The sequence below is a fragment of the Callospermophilus lateralis genome, chromosome 16 (assembly GCF_048772815.1).
Source record: "Callospermophilus lateralis isolate mCalLat2 chromosome 16, mCalLat2.hap1, whole genome shotgun sequence".
Taxonomy (NCBI): domain Eukaryota; kingdom Metazoa; phylum Chordata; class Mammalia; order Rodentia; family Sciuridae; genus Callospermophilus; species Callospermophilus lateralis.
The window spans coordinates 91,679,333-91,705,304 of NC_135320.1; the positions used below are offsets into that span (position 1 = coordinate 91,679,333).

The window sequence follows — 25,972 nt, forward strand, 5'->3', positions numbered from 1 at the left end:
TAGGCCCCGCCCCTCCTCGCGGCGCGCGGGCGCAGAGCGTCCTGGGAGGTGTAGTCTGCCTGCCTCAGGCACCCTGAGCTTTACGGCCAGGTCAGCGTCCAGCGTTGGTCACCAGGCACACGTCTGGGCGGGGCCGGGCGGAGGGGCGACCTTGCTCACAGCACCTTGGGGCTGCGGCTCCTGCTTTCATCCAGGTGTTCTGTTGCACCGTCGCTGCGTCCTCCTGAAATCAAAACGCACCACCTCACACTTGGATTTAAAAAGGACGCAGTGCCCTAACGTAAGAAGAAACAAAAGTGACTTGTGGTAAAATACACTTTGGGTAATTGGGCATGTGAACTCAATCAAGGGGACAGATGCCCCAGGGAACAACCTGCATTCAGGAGACACAGCCAGTCATATTAAAGGACTCAAGATCCCAGGGATGTTTGGGGGAGGAAAAAAAGAAGGAACCGTGTTTTCTTAAATGAACTAAGTACTATTTCCTAGATGTATATGCAGATTTTATGAAGGCACATTAATAAAACTGCGAAGCTACTTTGTGTTGAGAGATAAAAGGGTGTTAGGGTCTAGGCTTGGAGCATTTTAACAGATTTCTCACCTGTAGGAAGGTCTAACACGTCTGGAATCCCATGTCTTGGGGCACCCTGTCCCTCATTACCTTGAACACCAAATATCTGCCATGTCTTGGGGTTCTCACTCCTGGCTACACTGTAAGAAGAGTATTGGACACCTGGTGCTCGGGCTGTGTCCTGAGGCCCCAGAGGAGGTCCAGAAGAAGTGGGAGATAGATGGATTTATTTTTTTTTATCATAATCAAAACAGATCCAGGACTGGGTTGTGGCTCAGCAGTAGAGTGCTCACCTAGCACGAGAGAGGTTCAATCCTCAGCAACACATAAAAATAAAATAAAGGTATTGTGTCCAACAACAACTAAAAACAAAACAAAACAAAACAAAACAAAAAAACAGATCCAATGAGGTAAAACTCACTCGCTGTCAGTGGATGGACAGCAAGGCCTACTGTGGAGAGGGCATTGTGGAGGGCAGGTGGGTCCAGTAAGGGCTGCCAGATGGTGAAACAGGATGGTGAAACAGCACTGGTCTCTAGGTGTGGGCTGGGCCTAGGCTGTTCTGGGCTTTGCTGTCTCCACAGCTGCGGGTGTAAGGTGAGACTAAGCCTACAGAACTGAGCAGGGGGAGAAGAGACATTGGATGTAGGAGGGTGAAGTGCCCCACCAGGCCCCCACCTAGACCCAGGGGTGTTGGGAACAACAAGGTCCACACTGTCAGTCCCTTCTACACCCAAATCGTGGCTCTGAAACTGAGGCAGCTACTTGGACAGGCTGGTGAGGTGTGTGAGGAGCATAGTGAGGGTCGAGGGTGGGGTGAGGATCAAGGTGTGTGGAAGTAGAGGCTGGCTGATGACACAGGGACGCCCTAGCCCTAGAGCAGCTGGGAAGACCATGAACCGCCTTCCTTCCAGCCCTCAGATTCACAGGACAGCATAGTTCCTAGGGGCCCAACTCCCTTGACATGACTGTCTTCTCCATGCTGTTCTCCAGGTGAGCAGGCAGGAGGTGCTGCACAGGGCTGGAGGTCTGGGGAAGGGCACAGGCTGGGGCGGAGGGGAGCCGTCTTCTGGTAAGGACACACAGACAAAGCATAGTTTGGAATATTTTTTTAAACTACAATTACATACAGAAAATATCCAAAGAAAATGCAGACCACAAAAGTGACATGTAAGTCATTTCTGACAGCCATAAAAGCACTTCTTGCTCTGATGTTTAAAAATTTATTTTTATTGTTTTTGTAAATGTCTCACTTTGGGCAAACTGAGGGATGTGGTGCTCACAGAGAGTGGGAGTAAGATGAGGGGTATAGAGGCCTGGCTTGGCCTATACCCCCACAAGCCTCCCCACATCTGCAGAGACTAATCACCCCCATCCTCACAGATGACAGAAAAGGGACCAGGCTGAGACAGCAAGAGGACACAGGCCAGTAGATGTGCCTTCAGTAATAAAGGGTTCATGGTGACAATGGTGCAAGGTTTGTGGTGCCAGGGCCCAGTGTGGCCCAGAGACATGCCAGTCTCCTCCACTGCCCAGTTCCCCTAGGTTGCTAGGCTCAGCTGCTGCATGTGACAGTCATAGGGCAGGGGCCATGCTGGGGACAGTGCTGCAAGGCCTAAGCAGTCCTCCTAGGCATCACCAGACACACCACACCCCTAGAGAGGGCCTTGTCTGGACACTGCCCTTGTCCCCACATATGTCTTGGGCTGACCCTGTTGTTGACCCTGTGGGCTCCAGCACTAAGGAAAGGCTGTAGGACTGCCAGCCCTGGGCCTCCTCCCTCCTTGTGGCCTCCCAGACCCCACAGCCACACATGTACATACAGATCTGCTGCCTCCAAACCCCTGCCAGCCCAGTTGTGCCCTTCCTGCCCCAGCATAGCTGTGGCCTTGGAGAACAAACCTTCCACCCTGTCCCACCCCAGGAAACCATCACATCACCCTCTGCTGGATCAGTCTCACAGATACCCGCAAAGGACAGTTTCGCACTGTCCCTCATACCGTCACCTTGGAATCCAGAGGGGCTCCCTGAAGGGCCTCTGTTCTCCACAGGTCCTCTGTGCCTGTCAGTGGGTGTGGGACAGGGCTGTCCCATAAGGGCAGAGTAGTCATCGGGCTGTACCTGAGTCAGAGGCCACCGCTCCTATAGATGTGCTGGGTTTTGGGGTTGGGTCTGTCTTTGTAGAATGCAGAAAGCCAAACATGGGTCTTCCCAACTATCCAGGCCACATCAGCTTTGCGGAGAGATGGTTCCCCAGAGGAGTTCCCTGTAAGCTCTGTGCCCTGAGCTGGGGACTGGAGCCCAAACGGATCTTTGAAAACAGCTCTGAGAAACTTTCTGTCTGTGAGGAGACAGGAGAGCCATCCTTGAGGAGAAAACTGTTTCAGGCAGCCACCCTGGCCCCTGTGCTAAGCCATGCTCAGGAATATGGTTGGGGCTTGTGCTCTATGCCACAGCCCCTTCTCTCCATTTCTCAGCCCCCTGAGGGTAGGGTGGGAGGAGCCTCAGGGGTCATAAACTATGCACCCATGTGGCCAGGGCTATCCAGTCCTTCAACCCCATGGGGCACAGGCAGCCTGCGGGGAGGGTGGGGGCTGCTCCCAGGTGTGTGGTGGCCTGGTCAGGGCAGAGGAAACCCAGTTCTTTGGTATTAAAGCAAAAAAAGCTATCACAAAAGAGCCCCATCTCCTAAACAAAAGTTGAGGGGAGCTAATTCTACCTTCCCAGTAGCTCTGCAGGTCCCAGGGGAACAAAGGACTAGGGTCTGCTCCTCCAAGCAGGGCTGCTTCCCACTCCCCAGTCCTGCTCATAGCTCACACTCTGTGAGAAGCCATGCTGCCCAACCTTGGCCCTTGCAGTGGCTCTCTGAACAAAGGCCCAGCAGCCAGTCCCTGAGAGCAGGTTGGGGTGGTGGCCCTCTCTGACCTCACCCAACCAGGCTCACAGCCAGTGGCCTGCCTCCTTTGCAGCCTGAAGACACTGGGCCCCAAGGCTAAAAGGAAGTGAATGAGCTCTCTCTCACTAAAATGGCATCACTTTTAGAAGAGCCTGTAAAGAGTTTAATTTTTTCCTGGGAAGAGACAGAATTTCACCCTGCATTCCGAAAACATCTGCTGAGCCCTGGTGGCTGAGTCTTGCCTCCCTGAAGTAGCCGGGTAGCTGGGGGCGGGGAGTCCCCGACCCTTCATGGCTGTCCCTGTCTAGGCCTCATTCCAGAGACCTGTGACAGACTGTGGGAGAAGCAATGTCTCCAAGTCTCTCTTGGGGGCACACACAGGTGCCGTAACAGTAACCCCCAAGCCATACCAGAGCTCCCACGCCGTCCATTCACAGCCACTCCTTCCCCTCCAACAAAACAGAAAGTAGGAAACAAGGCTGCCTTTTAATTGCAATCAAATATGCCGTCTGAAGTCAGCAAGGGCCCCTGAGCCCGGCCCGGGACCAGAGCAGGCAGTGCTGCCTCACTGTGAGGATGGGTGCAGGGGCAGGGCCGCTGGTTCTTGCCCTCCTCACCACCCATCCCTGAGCCTGGGCAGCCCAAAGCACTGTCTCCTCTGTGGTCAGCCCAGCCTCCAGCCACCCTCAGGAGGGGGAGGCCGGGAAGAGGGGGAGCTGGAGGCAGGGACCCTGTGGCACACGCATGCAGACTTTCCCAGTGTTTGGTTTTGTCTGTTCTCCTCTTTTGCTAAAATGATCAGATGGTCATGTGAAGCCGCTGCCAAGCCAGGGGTGGATGGGATGGCGGCGCTGGCCTTGGCCCTCAGCTCCTTGGGCATCCTGAGCCCATCCTACTTCTGTATCTGGAAGAGGAAGAGCCGCAGGTTGATGTTCTTGGCAGCCAGCAGCTTGTTGCACTCCACAGAGTCGATGATGGGCAGAGGCACATAGTCCGTCTCATTGCTCTCGTTGGTGAAGACAAAGTGGTAGATGACAGGACTGATCCGCACATCATCATATGGGCCCTTGAGCAGCAGGAAGGAGCACTCCAGGGGTGCTGTGACCTTGCTCTTGAGGAGGAGCTGGAAGGAAAGTGTGCGCTTGCAAGACAGGTTGGGGTTGCGCTCTGAGTCATTCACACGAGCCTTCAGGACCCATGTCTGGTTTAGCACTGTGAACCGCGGTGTTTCATAGTACAGGCGTGTGATGAAGTCATCCGTGCGGTATGGTCGGAACTGGACTTCTGTGGAGACAGACAGGGCCAGAAAAGCCAGCCATTAGTGTTGGGCAGAGCTGGGTGGTGGTGCCTTCTCTGACCAGGCTGAGGACAGGCTCAGCCAGGGAGAAAGGCAACTTACCCGGACCTAGTGAGCTCTACTTGTCACAAGGCAAGTCAAATGCAAGTATTGCACATGGAGGCGCACAAGCTTTCAGGGGTCCGGGGATATAAACACCAATTAGCTGTAGAACCCAAGGCTATGGGAGGTCAGGCCATCTCCCAGGCGTGGCTGACCCATGGACCACCCTCCTCACCCCAGCCCTGGTATCCCAGCAGGGGCGGGGTAAGCAGACACACAGACAGGATGCAGTTCTGAGAACAAGTGTACTTTATTGGTTTGGATACAGAGCTGCCAGAAAAGCCGGCAGGTGAGTAAGTGGCACCCAGTCCTGCCCGAGGGGAGCGCCAGGTCCTCAGGTGTCCAGCTGCAACCAGGCTCTGCCTGGCATCTCTGGGGCTGTCAGTCAGCGGGCAGACCTGCTTTTGCAGTCCTCTTTTGTACCCACAGCCTGTGGCTGGCAAGTCCCTCTGTGGAGGTGTGGGTTCCCAGGCAACCAGTCCTTCCTGCATGGATGGGGCTTCCTACCTGGCCACTGATGTAGCCACATGCCCCTGCCCACCCAGACCCCACAGGGCCTGTCCGATCAGCTGAGGCTGCTCTTAACCAGGGGCTGTGGCTTTCTGCTGCTGTAGCCCCCTGGTCCCTCAGCCTCTGGAGCCTGCTCAGGCCTATACCCAGCCAAGCTCAGTCTAGGCAGCATGGTGTGACTGGCTGCATGGTTGCCCTGGCCACCTGGTGTTGCTGAGCAGTAGAGGGATGGGGTCTCCCTGAGTGTCCCATTGTCTGCAGGTGCTTCTTGCTGTCCTCTGAACCAGGCTCCAGCCTGACTCCTGCTTTCCGAAATGTTCAAAGGTGGTAGCAGTAGCCCAGGAGCCACAAGATCCAGTGGGCCTAGGCCCAGTCCAGTCTGCCCATCTGTGGACATCCATTCCTGGTACTACAGCCTGAGCTGGGTGCCCTCAGTTTGCTCTGGAGTTCTGTCCCTGAACAGCTTCTTACCAGCCTTGGGAGGCCTGTGGTGGCTTCAGTGAGGTCTGCTGACAGGGCCTGACCTGATGGAGGCTCCTCTTGCTCCAGCTCTGAGTGGCAGCCCTGAGTTCCCAGGCTTCCCTAACACACACCCACTTCCTGGTTAGACCCCACCTGTCCCAAGGCAGTGGAGCCCCACACAGTGATACCAGCTTGCTGGGATAGTAGGCCAGGGTGGGGAGGACAGGGGCAGGGGCTACTGTGAGAGCCATGCAGGTATGCCCTAGGCCCGGTTGGCCCCTCCCTCTGCTCAGTCTCCGACCTGACCTATCTTTTTTTCCCTGAGATATCCTCCTGTCCACCTGGAGGTTGTCCAGAGCCTAGCCATCCGGCGCAGCCTGTGCCCACTGCACAGAGCCTGCTGTCCCCAATACCCAGCTTCTGGTCACCAGCATCATCCCCAGTTCATACCCGTGTGGCATGCAGAGGGCAGTGGGGCACCTCACCTGTGTAGCCAATCTTCTCAAAGCTGAGCAGGCTGAAGATGCTATTGTAGAGTTGCATTTCCTTGCGGTGGCTCTGGTCCATCTCATCTAGGATCTCCATCAACTCATTGCCCGTCTTGGTGGGGTGGGCACATGCAGCTTCATGCACTGTCAGCTCATGAAAAGGGCCATGCCATGGGCAGCCGATGCGCTTATATTTGCACTGGGTTACCCTGGGAGAAGGTGAACACTGAGGTCACATCTATGCCAGAAGCAGGTGGCTGTGACCAGCTATCCCCCAGAAGCAGCTTCTGCTCAGTCAAAAACCTCTTCCAGTAGGACATACTTAATCCTGAGCCCAGCCACAAGGACAGGCTCAGAGAACATCTGTACCTGCATGCCCACATGTGGTGTGTGTTTGCGAGAGAGAGAAGGAGGAGAAGGAGGAGGAGGAGGAGGAGGAGGAGGAGGAGGAGGGAGGAGGGAGGAGGGAGACAGGGAAAGAGGGAAGGAGAAGAAGACAGAAATAGAGAACGGGGGGCAGCGCGGGGAAGTAAGAGAGCTATAAGCCAGCATGCTTCTTGTACCCACTGCTGTGGTGTTTCTTCATAATAAGGAGGCAATGACCATTGTCATGGTCCCATACAACATCATTACAGAGGAGGCCTGGTATTAGGGATCCACTGGATGAGTGGCCCTGTCCACCTACTGGGCCCATGTTGTAGAGCAGAGCTTCTAGAGTTCCTGAGCTGGCCACACTGTCCTGTGCCTTCTGAGGGGCTACCCCATAGCCAGAGAACCCTGAAGGTCAGGGTCATGTCTAGATAGCAAATGGGCACAGAACCTGCCCTGTCCCATGGGAAGCCCCATGCGCCCCCGCTACCCTGGGGCCTACAGGTTTGTTATGTTGCATACGGTACCCAAGGCCCAGACAACAAGGACAAACTAGCCTGTCCTGGGAGGGAACTTGCCTGCACCAGGGTGGGCTTCCAGCCCCATCCTGGGCCCCACATGTGTGGTGGAGCCCACAGCCTTAGTGGTTACCTGTCCTGGCATTCCTCTTTCTGGTGCCTCTCCAGGATGGAACGAGGAAACTGGCGCAGGCAAAAGCCACATTCTGAGGGCAGCTCGCTCACGGCTTTCTCCACAGCCAGGTTCCGGCAGCAGAGGCTCTTACTGATCTCACAACGACAGTTGGGGCATGTGGCCTGCTCCTCCTTCAGCCGGGCATCTGCTAGTAGGTGGATAAAACAGCCAGCGCACATCAAGTGACCATTAGTACACTGTGAAGAAGGAAAGGGAGATGAAGCTCACAGACCTGCGGGACGCGCGCACACACGTGCCCGCCCTTTCCCGTAGCATCAGCTTGGTCAGTTGTCCCAAGGGACTCCAGCTGGTGAGGAGAGGAGGGAGCATACGCCAGTCCCCAGTTCATGTTGGTGTCTAGAAAATGTAACAGCTGCTCCAGGGGGTGCCAGGACTCAGTCAGCTTGAGCTCTGTGGGGCACCATCAGGTCATGGGGGTTCCGCCTCTTCCCTGAAGCAAGCCTGGCTGGTGGAGATTGATTTGGCAAACCCAGGTCTTAGAACCTGGAGTTTTCCTTTGCCCTGTCCCATAAGAACATCTGGTTCTTGGCCTGGCAAGGCAGAGGCCCTCAGCCAGCAGCTGTCTCATTGGGGAGTGGAAGCTGCTCCCCACACACTGCAGCAGGCTCTCTCTCTGTGCCTTCTTGAAAGGCTGCTCATATGGGGACTAGGGCCCTCAGGGTGACCTAAACCCTGGTTCTTCATGCCAGCCCTTGCTAGTGAGCACAGGTGAAAGCCAGCAGCTGCAATTGCCCAGAAAGAGGAGCTACCTGTTGGGGCTATCTATCACCAGAATGACATACAGCTGTAGCAGGCAGGAGGCCAGGATGACCCAGGATGGAGGCAGGTAGGAATGGGGGCTGCGAGCGAACATGGTGCTGTGTTGGGTTGGTGTAAACTGGGTCAGCAAGAGCCAGACCGCTCCTGCTGGGGGGTCCTTGCTCATGTGGACAGTGCTGCCACAATCATTCCCATCTTGCATCTCTCACTTGTTCAACATACACCTCTAAAGTCACACAGTGCCATCAAAGGACTTGGGGTAGGAAGACCTCAAGAGGCTCACAGTGTGAGAGGGGAGGCCCAGGTGCTGGGGTCTAGCTCAGTGGGAGAGCACTTGTCTAGCCTGTAGAAGCACTGGTTCCATGCCAGCAGCACAGAGGAAGATAGAGAGACACCCATATGCCAAGCCCATCACACTACAGCTTCTAGACAGTGTGCACTGGGGAGAGGGATGTTCATAAGCTGCCACCTGGCTATGCCAGGGATCACACTACACAGGTGGGGTCCTTAGTGAATCCTTGCTCTCTTTCTATTGCTTTAGCAGGACCTCTCAGGCCAGGCCTGATGGACCCTACATGCTGAGGACTGATGGCAACAGAGTACTGCCACAGAAACCACATCTAGAAAAACACCACACATCATCTGCATTCAAGTCTAAGTTAGGTTAGAAATTAAAACACACTACAGCGAGTGCGGAGTGACTGGCTGGGTGCAGCCTGGATGAGAGGACCTAGCAGGGGTCAGGCAGCAGCAGGTCCAGACATAGAAGCTGGCTGAGGAGGGGGTTAAGGCAAGTCCTGGTGGGAAAACCAGGCTGCTTTGTATAGCCCCAGGAGTCAGTGGGGTGTGGAATGTGGGTAGCACAAGGGCTTAGGTCACAGGGCCTCTCTTTGCCCCCACCTGCTTGGACTGTCTGGTCCAAGGGCTGCTGATACTACCAGGGAGGGCAGGACATAGCCAGTGTCAGATGGCCACATATTCCTCAAGTTGCCTCCTCGGAGGGGAGCCAGCCATGTAGCACCATGCGGCATCCCTCAAGAGGGAAGCCCATAAGGAACTGGCACGGGTCCCCTGCTTTGAGGCTACCTAGGTCTTGGATGAAGCTCTGGGCCCAGCTAAGAGCTGCCTCCAGGGTCCACCAGCCTGAGGAGAGGGCAACAGTATTGCTGGCTACAGCCTGGTCTTCCCAGCACTTCCAAGCAGGGCTGGGGCCACTTGCCCCCATCCTGGCCCACTGGGCCTCTCCTTAAGCACCCCAGCTATCCTGGGTCCTGCCAGGTGGGTATCAAGGCTGCCAAGCATAGCACCATGACTTCTTAGCACCACACTTGCTACCAACTCCTGGCCACAGACCCCCAAACAAGTAGTTGATTCCTCACTATGGGAGAGGTGGTATTAATCCTGCCCTCTTTAGTCTCCCTCTGGACCTCCTGGGGGATCTGTAAGCTCTGGGGTCACTGCTCCTTCACCCCTGACAACTACTCAGCTGAAGATGTTCTATGGCATACTGGACAAGTCACACCCACACACAGCCCCTCACCAGCTAAGGGACATTCTCCAGGTAAACTCCCAGGTCAGACAGTCTCACCACAGCAGGGTGGTCACTATGCCCTAGGTTGTCTTCTGTCAACCTCTTGAACACACATAGGCCTGGCCATAGGGTAGCCACACAGTGTTTCAGCAGTGGGTGGGCCAGACTGCACCTGGCCCCTTGATTTGTGCCCACTACCAAGCCAGAAGCTGGGCCCCACCCAATGACTACACACAATGCTCACTCAACATGGTAGGGTCAGGCACCCAAGAGCCCAGGTACCTCCAGAATGCAGGTCAGGTTGCCCTCCTACAGCAGCCAGGAGGACTTGTACCTGCAATCCAGAACAACACTACAGGGCCTCCCAAGCAGTTCCTCCTAGGGCAGATGCTGGCTTGGAACCACAGTTCTGGACTCAGACCCCAGACCAAGGTCAACAGCAGCATGACTTTAGCCTCATCAATTTTCTTCTTATCGTTTCCTCACATGCACAAGGTGATGATTATAATGAGGTAAGAGGGTTAAAGTGACTGGTGGCAAGGGTGGGGAGCCAGACTACAGCAGGTTCAAAACATACACCACCCTTATGATCATCCACAGTAGAGCCCAGGAAGACCTAGAAATAGCCTGTACATCCCAGGACAGCACCTAGCCCTTCTCTCCACCTTATTGCAGGCAGCTCACATGTGCTCAGCCTGTGTATACCCGGGAGTTCATATGAGTGGCCCTGTCCCAGCCCAAAGAGAAGCCTGGCTACAAGCAGGTCCTAGAGATGGGGCCCCATAACTTCCAGTTGGTCATGAGTTTTCTGTGGTCAGCTGGCCTTTTAGGACCTCTTTCCACCCTGCACCACATGATCCTTTCAAACCCTGGGGACCCACTCTTTCCACTACCCAGACCCATGTGAACAATCTACCCTTCTGCCCAGTGGTCAGAGACCCACAGCTCTTTGCAGAGGTCACAATACCAAAATATGGCTGAGGGATTTCCCTTTGGACACTAACCCTAAAGCACTGCTCAGTCAGTTGGAGGTGCCTCCTTCCTCCCAAGAGCCTCCCAGTGTAGGCAAGGCTTTAATAACCACAGTGGTACTTTGGGACGTATCCCAAACTCAATGAAGCCTCCTTGACCTCCTTAGCATGGGCCTGAGCAGGACTAGTTCCTTGTCCAAGCCCACATAATCATTAAGGGAGAAGGCAGGACTTAAACCTTCCACTCAGGCTAGATCTGAATTACTGAATCAGGTGAAATCTGACCTCCCCTCCTGATGTCAGATTCAGGTGGGGCTCAGCAACCCACCCCCATCCCACCTAGAAATGCTCTCAGTAGCAAATGCTGCTTAAAAGTGATTTAAAGCTGGGTGCAGTGGCACATGCCTGAGATTCCATCAACTCAGGAGGCTGAGGCAGGAGGATACCAAGTTCAAGGCTAGTCTGGGCAACTTAGTAAGACCTTGCCTCAAAACTAAATCAAATTAAATTTTAAAAGGCTGGGAACATGACTCACTGATTGAGCATTTGCCTCGTATGTGAAAAGCCCTAGATTCAATCCCCAATACTACAAATAACAAAATGACTTATATTGATAAACTATCCCCACAAAAAGAACAACATAGCCTGTAGAAACTACAGAAACCCTCCTTGCTCAGTCCTGGGTTTTGGACACCTAAGCAGACTTATTTCCAAGATTCTTTCCTGTCTCAAGGAAAAAATATTCAGTGGTATCTGAGCTCATGGGCCATGTGAATGATGAAACCTGAGCTGCTACATCTTCTCAGGGGGTGAGGGACTGTGGGCAGAGATGGAGCAGTACCTGTTTTCTGGGCCTCTCATCGACAGGACTGTCAATCAGGTAAAAGTCCCCAGAGCTGAGACTTGGCATGGAGGCAGAAGGTCTTGGAGTGGGATGGCAGCAGAACATACCAACCTCCCTCAGGGCTGAGAGGGATTCAGGCACTAGGAAGGGATGGGCACTTTTGTGGCAGGGAGTGGGGAATGTCTTGACATGGGGCACTGCCTCAGACAAGCCAAAAGAAGAGCAGATGTGAGGGGTGACATGGAGAGCAGCTCAAGGTTTGCTAGAGCAACAATGGGGCATGCCAGAAGGCCATGGTCATACCAGATGGAGGCTGGACCACATCCCATGATAAAAGACCATCACCTACTGACTCCTGTACCTCAAAGTTCATGAGGAGTAGAAATGACAAGTGGTGTCTTCCTCCAGATGTCAAGACCCAGGCTTTGGGCCTCACAGACATCCAAAGGGCTGGGACTGGGTCCGCCTTAGGGAGAACCAAGTTGAGCCTTATATAAAGGGTTGTGCCAGGAGAGCTGGGATAGGGAGGTCAGGAATGAGGCTGTGGTTGTAACATCCTGGGTACCACCAAAGCTGGGTCTTCCTCAGAGAAGGTATTTCATAGGCAGAGGTGCTAACAGGTCATACTGCCCTTGAGGCCCAGGACTGTATCCAGAGCAGGGTGTCAGCATAAGCTTCCTGTCCTGCCCCTAAGCTCTTGAATGGGTGTTCCTGCTACCCCTCCAGCCCTCCTTCCATACTCTTGCCTGCCCTGATGCCTGCCTGGGACTTTGGAAGGGCCTTGCCCAGGATTCAGGAAGGTGGCTGCACACCTTGCCAGGCCAGTTGCCCAGGACACACCTAACACCCACACAGAACATCAAAGCATGCATCGGCCATCCCTGCATTTGCCCTTAACCCGACATGACATGGGCCACAGCAGCGAGAACCATTTGCTTGAGGGCCTTAACAAACTGCCCAACCTGAGACATGTTGGTGTATGTGTTTGGCCCATGGGGAAGCTGGCCCTGTGGGTCCAAGGACGCAGTTTTGAATCAGGTAGATGAACAAATGCCTGAGGCTCATGGCTGTTTCTGCCAATACCCAAAGCTTCCTTAGCACCACAAATGGTGCCTGGCTGCCAGGTAATATATTCTAAAGTTGCCATGTAACCAGCCAACCACATAACCCAGAGATACAACACACAGGGCTCAGCATGGCCACCGCCTCTTCTTCTCATGTCAGAGCAGAGTGCCTGAGCCAGCCCTCAGGACACTAGGCATGGCAGAAGCCCATTCCCAGCCATGAATTCTGCTGGGATCAGGCAAAATGTTGCCAGCAGGACCCAAGCATGATAGTGCACACCTGTAATTCTAGTAACTTGGAAGTCTGAGGCAGGAGGATCACAAGTTCAAGACCAGCCTTGATAACTTAGTGAGAACCTGTTTCAAAAATTAAAAACAAAACAAAACAAACAAAAAAACAAATTCTTTTTTTTTAAAGGGCCGAGGTTGTAACTCAGTAGTAAAGTGCCCTCAGGTCCAATCCCCAGCAGCAGGGGGAAAATGTTGCCTGAGGAGCAGAGAGCAAGAAGGCAAAGACTGGTTCACGACAGACAGCCAATCAATGTGGGTCATCAATGAAGGCTAGCAAAAGATGAAGGGGCCAAGCCAAGATAGTGGTCAGCAGTAGGCCCTGACTAGGGGCATGCCCACTCCATCTGTGCCTAGAACCTTTGGAAAGACCAGGCAAGAGCGTGGTCTGTCCTGACCCACAATGACTTGGTGGGGACAGCAATAATTAACCTCCAGAGTCACTGTACATGGCAGGGAACCCCCAATGGAAGTGTCCCCAGTGGCATTCAGAGGCAATAGGGAAGCTTCCTTCTTTCCCCTGGCCCCCTCCCCATTTCACACAGCAAGTCCATAAGCAGCCAAAGTTCCATCACAGGGCTCAAAGGCTCTTCTACAGCTACGTATTCTAGTTCCTTCTCCAGCTTCTAGAGATGAGAGAGAAACTCTTGTTCTGAGTGTCAGCTGGGAAGAATGAAGGTGGGATGGAGACTTGTGGCAGAGCCCACAACTTAGTGTCAGTAACCTTGGCTCCCCATGCTCAGCTTGTCTGCTCTTAGGGAAGCCATGGGGCAGCCTCAACCTGGCAGGGCACTAGTCAGGGCAACCCTGGACTTCATGCTGTTACATCTGCTCAGCTGCCCTGCCTCTAGCTGCCCAGGCCAGAGCTTACTCTGAACAGAGTGCAGGCTAGTTTGAACCAGCCAGGCTCAGAGGCCTGGTCACCAGCTTGTCTGGCCACAAGCAGAGCTGTGTGCACTAGAAGCCAGTACTGGGTGGCCTGTCATCATGCCAAGTCCAGCTCCAGACCATTCACAGGAAGGGAGACAAGGATACCCCTGACTTCCCTGGGACCTCCCCACTACTGACTTGGCCCTCACTCAAGGCCAAGGAGAGGAAAAGCTATTCCAGCAAAGGGGACCATGAGGCTGTAGGCAAGGAAAAATGGGCTAGGGGTTAAAGGGGTCCAGATGGTCCCCAAGAAGAGGGGTAAATGCTGGTGCTGGGACCAGCACTGTGGAAGATTCTCCCCCAGCTGACCCTGGCCTGACACGCATGAAGGTGGTTGCCCCATCCAGGACACCGGGGTCCTCCCAAGCAACCTCTGGTCAGAGCAGAAAGGACTGAGAGACTCAGAGGCTAGGGAAATAGCAACCCAAACTAGCCCTATCCTGCTTCCTACATATGTGGCCCCCTTGCACAGGACCCTGTCTAAACAGAAGCAAGGACCCACCAGTCATTTCCAGCTTCTGTAAGTACAAAATAATTGACAGGGAATCCACATTGTTTCTCAAAGGGGCTGGGGCCAAGGTGGAACGATCAGGAGAAGGCAGACTGATACTGCCCACTGACTCTGGGCCTAAACCAGAAGTCTGCTCTGTAACCAGGAGGGGACATTCTAGATCTACCTGGACTAGGTACCCATCAAGCAGCCCTGAGGTGGCAAGGATCCTGAGTCCAGCCACTGCACTGGATCTTCCTCAGATGGTGAATGGGATACCAAGGAAACCAGGCCTGGAATGGATGAGGGGGGCTGGGGTGGGAAACTCTGGCTTGATCTGGAGAAAGTACCCTGACTGCCAGTCTTGTAGCCGGCTTGTTGCAGGGGTTCCTCCAGACCAGAGCAGGAGGGCCGGGGGAGGGACAAAAGGCAGTCCCCTCCCTTCTTCCTGTTTTTCAGAAAGAATTTGACAGGGCTCTGGAGAACAGAAAAGAAAATATATACGAGTTCAGAAATGGACGGACACGCTTGGGGGTGTGGCTGCCAGAACAGAGGATCTCCCTCAAGTAAAGGGGCCTGTGTGCCCGGAAAGCCTGGGAGTGAGGAGCAGCGCCAAGAACGGGCAGGGAGCACAGGCACCTGTCTCTAGCTCTCCTGGGGTCAGCTGGAGGGGAGCGGAAGGTATCAAGAAGAGAACCTTGAAGGAACCTGGAAGAGGAGAGGCAGGATCTAAACAAGAAAGAGAAAACTGAAACTGACAGAGGGTCGGAACACGGAAAAAGGGGGTTCGGAGCAAGGAGAGGAGAGAGAAAACGAGGAGTTTCGGGACAGGCTCCAGGGTCCCGCGGGCGCAGAAGGCGGAGGTGAGGACCGGAGAGAGTCCCGGCTGCCGGCCCCGGGCCTCCGGGCCCGGCTCGAGGAGACGCGGCGCCGGGCAGGGCCGGCGGCCCTACCTGGTACACGGAGGCCTTGGGCAGGTCCAGGCACACGGTGCAGCACAGCACCGAGTAGAGCCGTTCCTCCAGCTTCCCGCTGCCCGCCGCCGCCGCCGCCGCCGCCGCCTCGGCCGCCTCGGCCGCCCGCAGCCGCTTCTTGGGCGGTGCGTCGGGGTCGCCGGCTGCCTCCTGCAGCTGCCGGGCGCCGGCCAGGCCCGCCTCGTCCGGGATCCCGGGCCCCGCCGCCTCGCCCAGCGCCGCCGCCGCCGGTCCCGCGGCCGCCCCGGGCCCGGCCCCGACTCCGGCCGGCACGGAGCCCGCGGGCCCTGCGGCCGGGCCGCCCCCGCCGGCCTCCTCGGCGCCGGACATTGCGGCCGGCCGGCCCGACGGGCGGGTGCCGGCGCGCTCGCCGGCTGGAAGTTAGGGGCGCCGCGCGCCCCCGCCGGCCTCTTGCCGCCGCCGCGACCCCACAGCCTACTCTCCGCGCCGCCGCCTCAGTGGGCCCGGCCCGCGCGTCGCCCCGCAGCCGCCGCGGCCACCGACCCCGGCGCGTCCGCCATCTTTGTTTTCCCTGCGCGCCCCCCCCGCGCCACCGCCCCCTCGTCCTCCCCATCACGTGGGCTCCACGCGGGGCCAATGGGACCGCAGCCTGGAACTAGACGGCACGGCGCCCAGAGCCAATAGGTGCACGAAGCGCGTGAGGCCCGCCTCCTGTAGAAGGTGGGCATGAGGGGCGGGGCCCGGACGAGCCGAGGAGGGGCGCGCACCTGAGGTGAGGAAGCCCGCCTAGGGGCGAAAGGACGGCCCCTACACGCAGCGAGTCAGCGGGGTCGGGGGTCTCCCTTCGCCATCGTGTCCCAACACTCGGGGTTGAATGTGGCCTGGCTCTCCCGAGTGGAAGGGCACCAACTTTTAAGAGCCCGACCGACCACCCGTCGTGTGCGGCATAGGATATGCTTCTGCTGGACACATGGGTACTGCCCGGGGGAGGGGGCACACTTGGGACCTCCAACCCCCTGCTCTGTTCAATCCGGTTTCCTATCCTGGGGTTGGAGGCTGAAGAAGGGTCCACAGAGGAAAGTGAAGGTCTTAGGGAATAGGATTTTGCTCGCACAGACTGGAAGGCAAACAGGTAGTCATTGAGTCAGCCCAGGGAAGGAAGATGTATTTCTGCGAATTGCTGCGTACAGCCAGCCCCCCCCCCCCTTGCCCTTACTAATCCAGCCATCAGCCCGTGAAGGTCACTGCCCCAGAGGGCCACCTGCCAGGCTGGGCAACAATATCCGGAATCTACTATGTCAAAGGAGAGCAAGGGCTCTGGGGCTATATATTCAAGGCACAGCAGCCCCTCCTGACAAATGTGCCAGAAGGAGGCCAGACTGAATGAGGCCCAGGCATGTTCCAGCACATCCCCTCCCTTTGTTCAGGGAAAACAGCTGATGCCCTGGAGGCTTCAGGAAGCTCACCAAAGGCCCCTCAGTCCCTCTCAAGAATTGGCAAATTTCATATTCCTGTAGAATTCCTAAGGTTTATTGGAGATCAAGTCTCTCTGAACCCACAACTATGCCCTTCCCAGAAGGAGGCCCCCCAAATGCCTGGGACCCTGGCCCTTTCATTCTGGTCAAGTTCCTACAGTGACTGGAGAAGAGACAGCACCTAAGCTCCATTCCTGATCAGTCAGCCTGCAGCAAGCCCACTGTAGGAGGGAAAGCCTATTCCTAGGGGAGGAAGCTCCAGGAGCAGGCTGGTGGAAAGGGAGGTGGTAGCCAAGGGAGAAGCTCAGCCTCGCTGTGTGCAACTGTCATTCCCACTGCAGGCGCTGTGTGTGCAGGGCCCGGCAGTAGGCCCAACTGCCTGCAGCCAGGGCCCAGCGACAGACATCCTCCTTCCGCAGCAGCAGCAGCCTCTCCTCCTCCAGTCGGCTCAGGAGGCCTGCTACACCTAGCATAGCACCCCCCCACATCCCATAAGTGTTGGCTGTGAAAATAGCCACAATGAGGATGGTCACTGCGACCACCAGCAGTACTGCCTGACCAGCCACAGAGCAGCCTTCAGGGCCAAGGTGATCACCAGCCACTGCCAGCACCATGCCTCCGCCCAGGAGTAGGTTAGCAGAGGAGCGGTCCCCGTTCACCCAGTGGAAGTCGAAAGCCAGAAGGGGCAGGCCGATGACTGTGGTCACCCAGGCTCCAGCGAGACAATCTTCATGTGTCCCCAGCCCTGGGACCAGCATGGAGGCAGCAGCCAAAGCCTGGAGCAGGAAACCAGCAGCAGCCCCTCGACTTGACTGTTAGTGAAGGAAACAAGAGGGTAGGTGACCCCTTGAAACAGGAAAAGGTTTGGGCTTCTCAGGGAGACCTGGTCCCACCTTCGCCTCCCATCACCCTCTCTCTGGTGCAGCAAACTAGGATTTTAGCGTGTGAGAGTGGGGTTACTTACCTGCGCAGAACTCACCGCTCCATGAAGAGACACCATTCCCAGCACCAGGTGGGACAGGACTGTGCTCCACTCACTCCCGGGCTTGGGGGCCATGGCGCTTGGGCAGTAATGAGTTTGAGGAGACAGGAAAGAGAGTTTTAACTTGGAGTGGAGTAACAGAAGTCAGGGACCTGGAGCCCTAACGGCAGCTCTGCGGGAACCCCAGGTTCCAGGGTCCCATGACTAGATGATAGAATAGGTACAGTTCTAAATTTTCCAGAGTCCCAAGGCCACTGGAAACACCTGTGCTAAAAGACTAATTAGACTGGAAAAAGCGAGAACAAAACTCGGGAGCTGGGCAGGGCGAGCGTGAGCTCAAGTAGGTGCAGGACGCGGGGGAGACCGAGCGGCGGGGCACGCAGGCCCTTGTGGCGGCCTGGGCCTGTCCCAGCGCTCAGGGAAGCGCCGACCTCGACACCTGGCCCGGAAGGATCCACGGCGCAGACCTGTGGGCCGCCAGCCGTTCGCAGTTCTTGACGGCGGCGAGCCAGAGGCCCTGGCAGGTCCACAGCGGTCGGCCCCGCCGCCTCGGGTGGCCTCCGGAGGTCCAGGCGAGCGGGGCCGAGCGCGGCCGAGCGCCGCCACCAGCGAGAGGAGTCGAGGCTAGAGAGGCCGGGGCGGGGCCTGAGGGGGACGGTCGAAGGCTCTAGGAGGACTCGAAGGCGCGAGCTCGGCCTGGGCTAGTTTGTGGGCGCTGGCATTTGGAAGGAGCTCGCCTAGCGGAGGGATCTAGGCGGGGCTTTGGGGGTGGGGCGGGGCGGCGAAGGGAGTCTGGGCTTCGAGGGGCGGGGCTTCGAAAGAGGGCGGGCTGCAAGGGGTGGGGAGGTGGCACACCTGGTCGCGGAGTGGTAGGGGTCTCCGCGGAGGACGGGAGGGACTCCAAAAAGAGGTGAGGCTGCCGTGGGCGTTCTCAATACTGACCGTCAGCGAATTAAGAACTGGGCGGCGAGCGGCGGAGCCGTGAGCGGACGGACCTTGCGAGGTGCGGTAGCGGGAACGCCTGTTTCAGAGAACCCCCGACCACACGCCCTCCCCTCAGCCCGAGCCTTCCGCGCGCGGGATCTGGGCCGTGGGGGCGGCCGCCGCGAGCATGCGCATGGGCATTGCGGCGGGCGAGTCCGGAGTCCGGGCGCGGGGACACGGGACGCGGGGCGGCGCGTAGCGGGGTCCTCTGCCGCCCCGCGCGCCCATGTACGCCTTCTATTCGCTTCTCATCTACATTTTCTACAGCCTTTTCCGCAGGGATGGAGGTGCTACGGCGACCGCCGACCCTGGGGACCCCGCCCAGGTGAGCAGCGCCGGTCGCCCCCACCAGGAGATGGGGTGGTGGTAGGCCTGCCCAGCTTACATCCTCAGGACGCTGCCCCTGAGGGACGCGGCGGTGCAGAGGACCCTTCTCTTGGTCCGGGCATTGGGAGCTTAGATCTCGGCCCCAACCATTCCTGCCCAGTTCCGGGAGGGAAGGAGCCCCACAGGCTGCCTGCCTCCTCCTCAGGGACGCCCCCTGCTCCCTTCCTAGAGAGTCCACTGCAAGCCCAGGGGTCGTCGTCGCCCCGACCACCTTACGCCAGAACTGTGGACCGAGCTGACAGGCTTGGCCGGTAAGTGCAGGCCCGAGTGCCTCGGGGTCCTGGAGGGATCCTCGCTGCCTGAGAGAGGGAGGGATGCCGTGACCTCATTGGGAGGGAAAAGAGGCCTAGTCTCCAACGATGGCTTGAAATGCCTCCTCCTTCTACTGCCTGGCCTAGCGGGCAGCTCCGAGTCTGAGGATGGGCCTGAAGGGGGAGCGGAGGACCGCCCAGCCGAGGTGTCCCTGGAAGAGGCGCTTATGCGCCTTGCTGAGTTCCTCTCGGTCCAGTTGGGGGCAGAAGAGAGCTGCGGGAATCCTCCTGAGTTGGGCAAGGTGAGCAGGGCCGAGGAGCTCTCCAGCAATCACTTCTCTTTCTTTAGCCCTTGTGACTCCCACAGTCCTGCCCCATTCCATCTCTGCTCTTAATCCGCTTTCCTTGGTCCAGGGGACTGAATCTAGGACTCTCCACGGTTTAGCTACATCCCTGCTTTTTGTTTGTTTGTTTGTTTTGAGACAGGGTCTTGCTAAACTGATGAGGTGAGTTTCAAACTTGCCATTCTGCCTCAGCCTACCCAGTATCTTGGATTACAGATGTGGGCCACCATTCCAGGTTTCTTGCTCTGATTCTTATCTCCTCACAGCCTGGGGAGGTCCCTCCACTGTTGACAGTGACCAGTCAGCTCTTGGCTCTTCTGGCATGGATTCGGAGCCCCAGGGGGAGGCAGGTCCTGCTCCAGGGGACTCATCCAGCCTCCAACGTGCAGCCCCCAATTCCAGATGGTTTGTAAAGGGTATCTTCTGTAGAGGAAGGGAATCCCATTAGAATCTAGGTGGCGTGCAATCTGGAATCCCTAGCCCAGCTTTGCTCCCCAGAATTTAGGCCACCTCAGTACTAACTGAGCTCGCCCCTCTCCAGGAACCCTTTCTCAAGAAGACAGCCCTTACCAGCCTACCCCCATCCAAGGGGAGGTGCCAAGGGGTGAGGCCCAGGGGCAACAGTTGCCTCAATTGGAGGAGGAGCAGAGAGCTTGGCAGAGGCTGGAACAGCTCATCCTTGGACAGGTGAGGGGCCCAGAAGCAGCAGGGACTGGAGCGGGTGAGACACAAAAAAGGAGTTTCATCCCACTCTTCTGCAGCTGGAAGAACTGAGGCAACAGCTGGAGCAACAGGAGGAGGAGCTGGGCAGACTGCGCCTGGGAGTGGTGAGGCTATTGGAGCAGGGGCTGGGAGAGGGCAAGAGGTTGCAGGACTTTCATATGGTTCTTAAGTGCAGCTATCTCTGCCAGGGGGCAACAGACTCAGAGAAAAGGATTCAGCATCTCACACTGGAGAATGAGGCCCTGAAACAGAGCCTGAGCCTCACTCAGGACCTCCTGCTGCATTGGGGCCCAGGCCCCCCCACCAGAGCCCCACAGGTATCCTGCTTGTTTGTTGCTCCTCGTTGTATACACCTGGCATCAGCAACAGTGCCCAAGCCTCCTTAGGTCTTTGAGTTTGCTGAAGCAGTGGGCTTTATCAGGGGGTCATCTCTAACAGGCAGGTCCTGGGGTGGTCTATGCAGAGCAAGCCCATCAGGGAGGCTGATGCACCTGGGAGAGAACCCCCACTTCATAATTCTCTGAGTGACCAGTTCTAGGAAAGTAGAGGGACTAGGGAAAGGAGTTCTGCCTGGAGTTGGGAGGCATGGGTTTGTCTGTGCCTGCCACTCTTGACTTGTTTTTCCATCTGTGAAATGGATCATGGAATGCCCCTCCCTGAGTTCACACCTGACTTGATGGCCTACCTGACTCCCAATTCCTGCAGGAGGAGGCAGAGGCACTGTTGGAGCTCCAGGGCCGGCTTCAGGAGGCCCAGGACACCACAGAAGCCTTACGAGTCCAGGTGGGCTCGGGGCCCAGGGACAAGGAGGGCTGGGACACTGGGAAGGGGGCATCTGGGACAGGGCCTGGTAAGTGCCTGTTTCCTTAGTGACAGGGGTGGGGTTCGGTGGGGCAGCTGGGGGTGCAGGAGGTGCAGCTGCAGGGCCTTCGAGGGGCCCTTCAGCAGCTTCAGCAGGAGACGGAGCAGAACTGCAGACGGGAACTACAACAGGTGCATGGGCAACTGGCAGGTAAGGTTTGGGAGCATGTGGCTCATGGAAGGCCATGGGTTCTGGGCTTTCCCTCTCAACTATTTTCCCACTTCAGGACTTCGGACCCGGATGGCCAGCCTGCGCCAGGGCTGTGGTGACCTCAGAGGACTGGTCAGCACCTTTACCCAGAGCTGTCAGGGTTCGCTGAGTGAGGCCCAGGGCCAGGTCAGGAACCCTCTTCTCTTCACATCATCTGTCTGTCTGGGTAGCCTGTTCACTGTTCTTCCAGGGGAGTTCCTATTATTTCTAGAGCTTCCTGGCTCTAAGGAATGCTCATACTTGGGGGTCAGTTGTAGGCTTTTAGACTAGAAGAGCTTATTTGTGACTTATGATCTCATGTCCATCCTGTGCAAACTGACAGTTCCTGAGAAGCCTAGAAGGATAGATATGATGTCCTTGTCAGGCCAACCAAAGGATGTCCCCAGGGTACCAGAGCCACTGAAAGTTGTGAATCACTACAGCTGTGGGCTACGAGGGCTCTTTATTGCTCCCAGCATTCCACCCTGCTTGGAGACTCTGGGACACCTGTCTTTGTCATCCTCAAATCCATGTTCCCTCAGGTATCCTGGGCCCTGGGGGCATTGTCAGCTGGAGGGGCTGGGACTCAGCTCCCTGAGGGGCAACAGGGGCCCCCAACTGGATGCCCAGGGCGGCTGCTGGAGCTTAAGGGTATGGCAAACTTGGGGAGCAGAGCGGCAGGGAGGGCAGGCCTCAGTGGTGAAAAGGCAATCTGCTGACCTGATCCCCACTGCAGGGAATATTCGGGTGCTATGTCGGCTGAGGCCAGGTACACCCTGCAGCCTGGTGAGTGTGGAGGCTGGACCAGGGGGCACAGTCACCACCTGCTATCGAGGGCGCCAGCGTCGTTTCCACCTGGACTGGGTCTTCTCTCCAGATGCCAGCCAGGAGGAGGTGACAGCCACCCTTGCACCTATTCTGACCCTTCCTCAGAGTCTCCCAGAGTCCAGAAAAAACTCCTTTCCCCTTCCAGTCTGTCCACCTATAGAAGGGAGGGTGAATCAGTTTTAGCCTAAAAGGGAAGGGAGCAGCTGGAGGGTTGGGGAGTGGCAGCCCAGCTGGACACTAAGGAAAATGAACCTATCTGAGGTTTACCGTTACTGCTCATGTAGAACTGGCCACAGAGTAGAGTACAGCTGGGTGCCACAGGTAGGAACAGTGCCATGACCCACAAGTAATGCCTCCTCTAAGGCTTCCATGAGAGATCACTGCTCCTCCCTGGGGTCCAGGCTCTTCCCAGCTGGGATTGCATTAGCCCTCCTTACTTTGTGGCCCTAATGCAGGTTGGGGGCCATGGGTGAGCAGGCCAGTGTCCAGCCCCAGCACTCCCCGACTCCCTTGTGTCTCTTATTTCTGCACCACCACCTGCCATGCCTCCTTTGTCCAATCGTGGACTCTTATCCTCCATACTGGCAATTTTAGATTATGGTTTCATGGCCATTAGCCAAGACTTTAAGCAGAGGTGACAGCCACCCAGTTACTAGCAACCTTCTACAGTGAAAGTTGGTTATGTCATTGCTCAAAAGGCCACTCTTTGTTGGTCATGGTGGTGCACATCTGTAATACCAGCTACCCAGGAGGGTGAGGCAGGAGGATTTTCAAGTTAAAGGTCAACTTGGACAACGTAGTGAGACCTTATCTCAGAATGAAAAATAATAAGAGCTGAGATGTAGCTCAGCTCTCTGGTAGAGAACCCCTGGGTTCAATCCCCAATACTACAAAAACAAAGCAAAAAATGAAGGCAACTATTATGTCTACCCATCTGCCCCTCAGTCACCTCTTTGCTCCCCTCAGGGCCAAGGTTCCAGTAGTCCTGGCTGGCTACTACCCTCCATACCCCCAGAGCCTTTTCTGGTCTCATCCTTCTCATCCTTTGTGTGTCAAGTGCTGCTCTGGACTGCCTGGACACTGCCCACTAAGCCTCAAGACAGGTGCCATAGAGAGGAACAACACAGAAGAGCCACAAAGAATGAGTAATATGCTTCCAGTCACATCTAGGGTTGGGACCAGGCAGTCAAGCTCCAGCACCTGGACCCTTGACCACTGCTCCCCAGGACCACCTAAATGGTCATCAGGACTCCACGTTATTTGCACAGGCTATTCCCTTTTTGTCACGTCTCTTTCCTTCTTTGCCTCACCCATTATTGCAAATACCACCTTTTCTAGGGAGGCAGAAGGTATCTTCTGGGCAGCCCCCTGTGCTCCCCTGGAGGCGTCTCCCTAGCGAATTGTGTTCTACACAAACTTTTTTCACTGTGCTTTCCACCTTTCAAGGTCCTAAACAGAGACCTTGGAAAGGGCTCAGGACACTTTTTCCACCTCTCTTTCATTCAGGTCTTTGGAGAGCTGGAACCAGCTGTGCTGTCCTGCCTCCAAGGATACAGTGTCTGCATCTTTACCTATGGCCAGACTGGGACTGGAAAGACATACAGCATGGAGGTGGGGTGGAGCTCACATCTGGGCGGTGGGGGGGGGGGGCTCAGAGGCTTGAATGTGAGCCCAATGGGGTATTCCACACCACCTTCAGGGCCCACCTGAGGACCCAGGCATAGCTCCCAGGGCGCTGCAGTCACTGTTCAGGGAAATGGGGACTGGAGGGCAGCACCGTGTGACCCTCAGCATGGTGGAGATCTACAATGAGGCAGTCAGGTCAGGGCTGTGCTGAAGGGGTGGTGGGCTACTATTTGCCCTGGCCCAAGACTCCTGCTACCCTTAGAATCCTGGAACCAAACTCTCCTGGTCTCCCCAGGGACCTCCTGGCCCCAGGACCTCCAGAGCGCCTAGCTGTGAGGCAGGGCCCAGCAGGACAGGGGGGAATCCAAGTAGCTGGCCTCACCCACTGGGACGTGCCCAACCTGGAGACTTTGCACCAGGTAAAGATGCCCTCTAAGGCCCCTCCTCTTGCTCCCATCTGGGATTGGGGACTGTGTACCAGCCGCGGCCTCATCGCTCCTAACAGATGTTGAGCCTGGGGAGAAGTAACCGGGCCACTGCCGCCACTTCCATGAACCCACGCAGCTCCCGATCCCATGCTCTCGTTACACTGACGCTGTGTGCAGCTTCTCCACCGAGTGCCCCAGGCACTGCAGGTAGCAAACACTGCAATGCCTGAGCTTTTGCAGGGTGTCCAGTGTGCCTGAAGCCTGGCCTTCCTTCATGTCGGGCTCGCTCACCTTTGCAGGCACGCTGCACCTGGTGGACCTGGCCGGATCTGAGCGTGCTTGGAAGGCGGGGGCTACTGGCACGCAGCGAGGAGATCCCAACAGTGCCCAGCGTCTGCGGGAGGCCCAGACTATCAACCGTTCACTGCTGGCGCTGGGAGGCGTGATGGCTGCGTTGCGTGCCCGCCGGTCCCACGTGCCCTTCCGCGACTCACAGCTCACACGTCTGTTGCAGCCTGCGCTTGGTCCGGGTACCACTGCTGTGCTGCTTCTACAGGTGTGCGCCCCGGCAGCAGCGGGTGGGGTGCAGGAGGGTCATTTGTGTGTGAAGCACTGCCGGCTGGCCCACAAGCACTTTTCCTCCTCAGATCTCTACGCGGCCAGAGGATCTTGGGGAGACCGTCTGCTCGCTCAAGTTTGCGGAGCGAGTGGGTCAGGTGGAGCTGGGACCAGCCCGGCGCCGCAAGGCACCACGCTCCGAGACCCCCTCCTCCCTCAGTACCGACACCCCACTTACTGGGACCCCCTGCACTCCTACAAGGTCTCCTGTCAGCCCTCCAAGCCCCAGCCCCGACAGCAGCTCATACTCTGCCCTAGGGCCCTCAGGGGACCTTCCCCCCTAGTCTTGGGTGGAGGCCTTGCACAAGAGACCTGGGGATATAACTCTGCTGGCAGAGGCAGCAGTACAGTTCCTATATCGGGTCTCCCAAGACAATCTTATTGACTTCTGGGGGTCTACTTGTCTCCAAACTTCCAGAGTTGCTCCCCACAACCCCAGCCAGAGAAGAGCCTGGAGAATTGATTTTGCCCCACCCCACTGGGTCAGAGGCCCTCAGCTCCCTCCTTATCACCATTTGCCATTATCACAGCACACAGCAGGGGATCCCAGAGCCACAGGAACCAGACTCTGGCCAAGGAGTTTCCCAAGTCACCACCTCTGCTCCAAAAATAAGACTAGGCATTAAAATGCTGTAAATTCTTTTAATGTTACACCACTACCACCACTTCCAGTCTATGTAGGGTCCAGTCTTTATTCCCTAACCCTTTCCCCAAAAGGTGCTACGTCCCAGACAGTTGAGGGATGGCAGGACTTCAGGCTGGACCCACCATTAGGCGCTCCCTCCCCCAGCCTGGAGCCAGGAGGGAGGTGACAGATGGTGATGGATGAATAGATAGATGGGCTAGGCCTGAAGATAGAATCATGATTTGCTACTCCAGGTTGAGTCCTGCTCCTTTAGCATTGCCCCTGGGTGTAGGGGGAGGCAGAGAAGCAAGACTGACCAAGCCCAGGTTGGTGCCCAGCTGAGTGGCAGCTTTTTCTGGAGCAGCCCAATAAACATTGTGGACTCTCATTAAGCAAGGCTGCAGCCTGGTGTTAAGACTATTGGGGCTA

At 56.6% G+C, this 25,972-nt stretch overlaps 3 protein-coding genes across 10 annotated transcripts; 1 reads left to right on the plus strand and 2 right to left on the minus strand.

The window, feature by feature from the left end:
* Positions 1-1,785: 1,785 nt before the first annotated feature.
* Zftraf1 (zinc finger TRAF-type containing 1) lies at positions 1,786-15,793 on the minus strand. Its single transcript, XM_076835637.2, has 4 exons — positions 15,240-15,793; positions 7,347-7,585; positions 6,324-6,535; positions 1,786-4,751 (listed from the first exon to the last, which is right to left on the minus strand). Exons 1-4 carry the CDS (start codon positions 15,588-15,590, stop codon positions 4,360-4,362), a joined length of 1,194 nt encoding a protein of 397 aa, XP_076691752.1. The 5' UTR covers positions 15,591-15,793; the 3' UTR covers positions 1,786-4,359.
* Kifc2 (kinesin family member C2) lies at positions 15,024-25,940 on the plus strand. 7 transcript variants are annotated; one of them, XM_076835632.2, is made up of 19 exons: positions 15,024-15,149; positions 18,930-18,987; positions 19,219-19,300; positions 19,448-19,602; positions 19,911-20,049; positions 20,186-20,331; positions 20,406-20,471; positions 20,556-20,684; positions 21,073-21,150; positions 21,265-21,379; positions 21,456-21,565; positions 21,961-22,069; positions 22,155-22,312; positions 23,753-23,857; positions 23,946-24,067; positions 24,168-24,291; positions 24,378-24,507; positions 24,600-24,856; positions 24,948-25,940. In XM_076835632.2, exons 4-19 carry the CDS (start codon positions 19,528-19,530, stop codon positions 25,200-25,202), a joined length of 2,118 nt encoding a protein of 705 aa, XP_076691747.2. In that variant the 5' UTR covers positions 15,024-15,149; positions 18,930-18,987; positions 19,219-19,300; positions 19,448-19,527; the 3' UTR covers positions 25,203-25,940. The 7 variants fall into 7 exon arrangements, with proteins under 7 accessions (XP_076691747.2, XP_076691750.2, XP_076691749.2 ...); XM_076835635.2 differs by lacking the exon at positions 15,024-15,149 and adding an exon at positions 17,687-17,708; XM_076835634.2 differs by lacking the exon at positions 15,024-15,149 and adding an exon at positions 18,660-18,681.
* On the minus strand, positions 16,730-18,399 carry Tmem276 (transmembrane protein 276). 2 transcript variants are annotated; one of them, XM_076835639.2, is made up of 3 exons: positions 18,146-18,399; positions 17,661-17,757; positions 16,730-17,508 (listed from the first exon to the last, which is right to left on the minus strand). In XM_076835639.2, the coding sequence occupies exons 2-3, from the start codon at positions 17,751-17,753 to the stop codon at positions 17,023-17,025; spliced, it is 579 nt and encodes a 192-aa protein (XP_076691754.1). In that variant the 5' UTR covers positions 17,754-17,757; positions 18,146-18,399; the 3' UTR covers positions 16,730-17,022. The 2 variants fall into 2 exon arrangements, with proteins under 2 accessions (XP_076691754.1, XP_076691753.1); XM_076835638.2 differs by having other exon boundaries at positions 17,661-18,396.
* Positions 25,941-25,972: the final 32 nt, after the last annotated feature.

Coding starts and splice junctions, on each gene's coding strand:
- Zftraf1 (XM_076835637.2), bottom strand. CDS start 15,590: ATGTCCGGCGCCGAGGAGGCCGGCGGGGGCGGCCCGGCCGCAGGGCCC. Junction 7,586..15,239: donor CCAAGGCCTCCGTGTACCAG/GTAGGGCCGCCG, acceptor CCTTCTTCACAG/TGTACTAATGGTCACTTGAT. Junction 6,536..7,346: donor AAAGAGGAATGCCAGGACAG/GTAACCACTAAG, acceptor ACCTTCTCCCAG/GGTAACCCAGTGCAAATATA.
- Tmem276 (XM_076835639.2), bottom strand. CDS start 17,753: ATGGCCCCCAAGCCCGGGAGTGAGTGGAGCACAGTCCTGTCCCACCTG. Junction 17,509..17,660: donor GAGCGGTGAGTTCTGCGCAG/GTAAGTAACCCC, acceptor CTTCACTAACAG/TCAAGTCGAGGGGCTGCTGC.
- Kifc2 (XM_076835630.2), top strand. CDS start 18,889: ATGTACGCCTTCTATTCGCTTCTCATCTACATTTTCTACAGCCTTTTC. Junction 21,566..21,960: donor TGAGTGAGGCCCAGGGCCAG/GTCAGGAACCCT, acceptor ATGTTCCCTCAG/GTATCCTGGGCCCTGGGGGC. Junction 24,068..24,167: donor ATCTACAATGAGGCAGTCAG/GTCAGGGCTGTG, acceptor TGGTCTCCCCAG/GGACCTCCTGGCCCCAGGAC.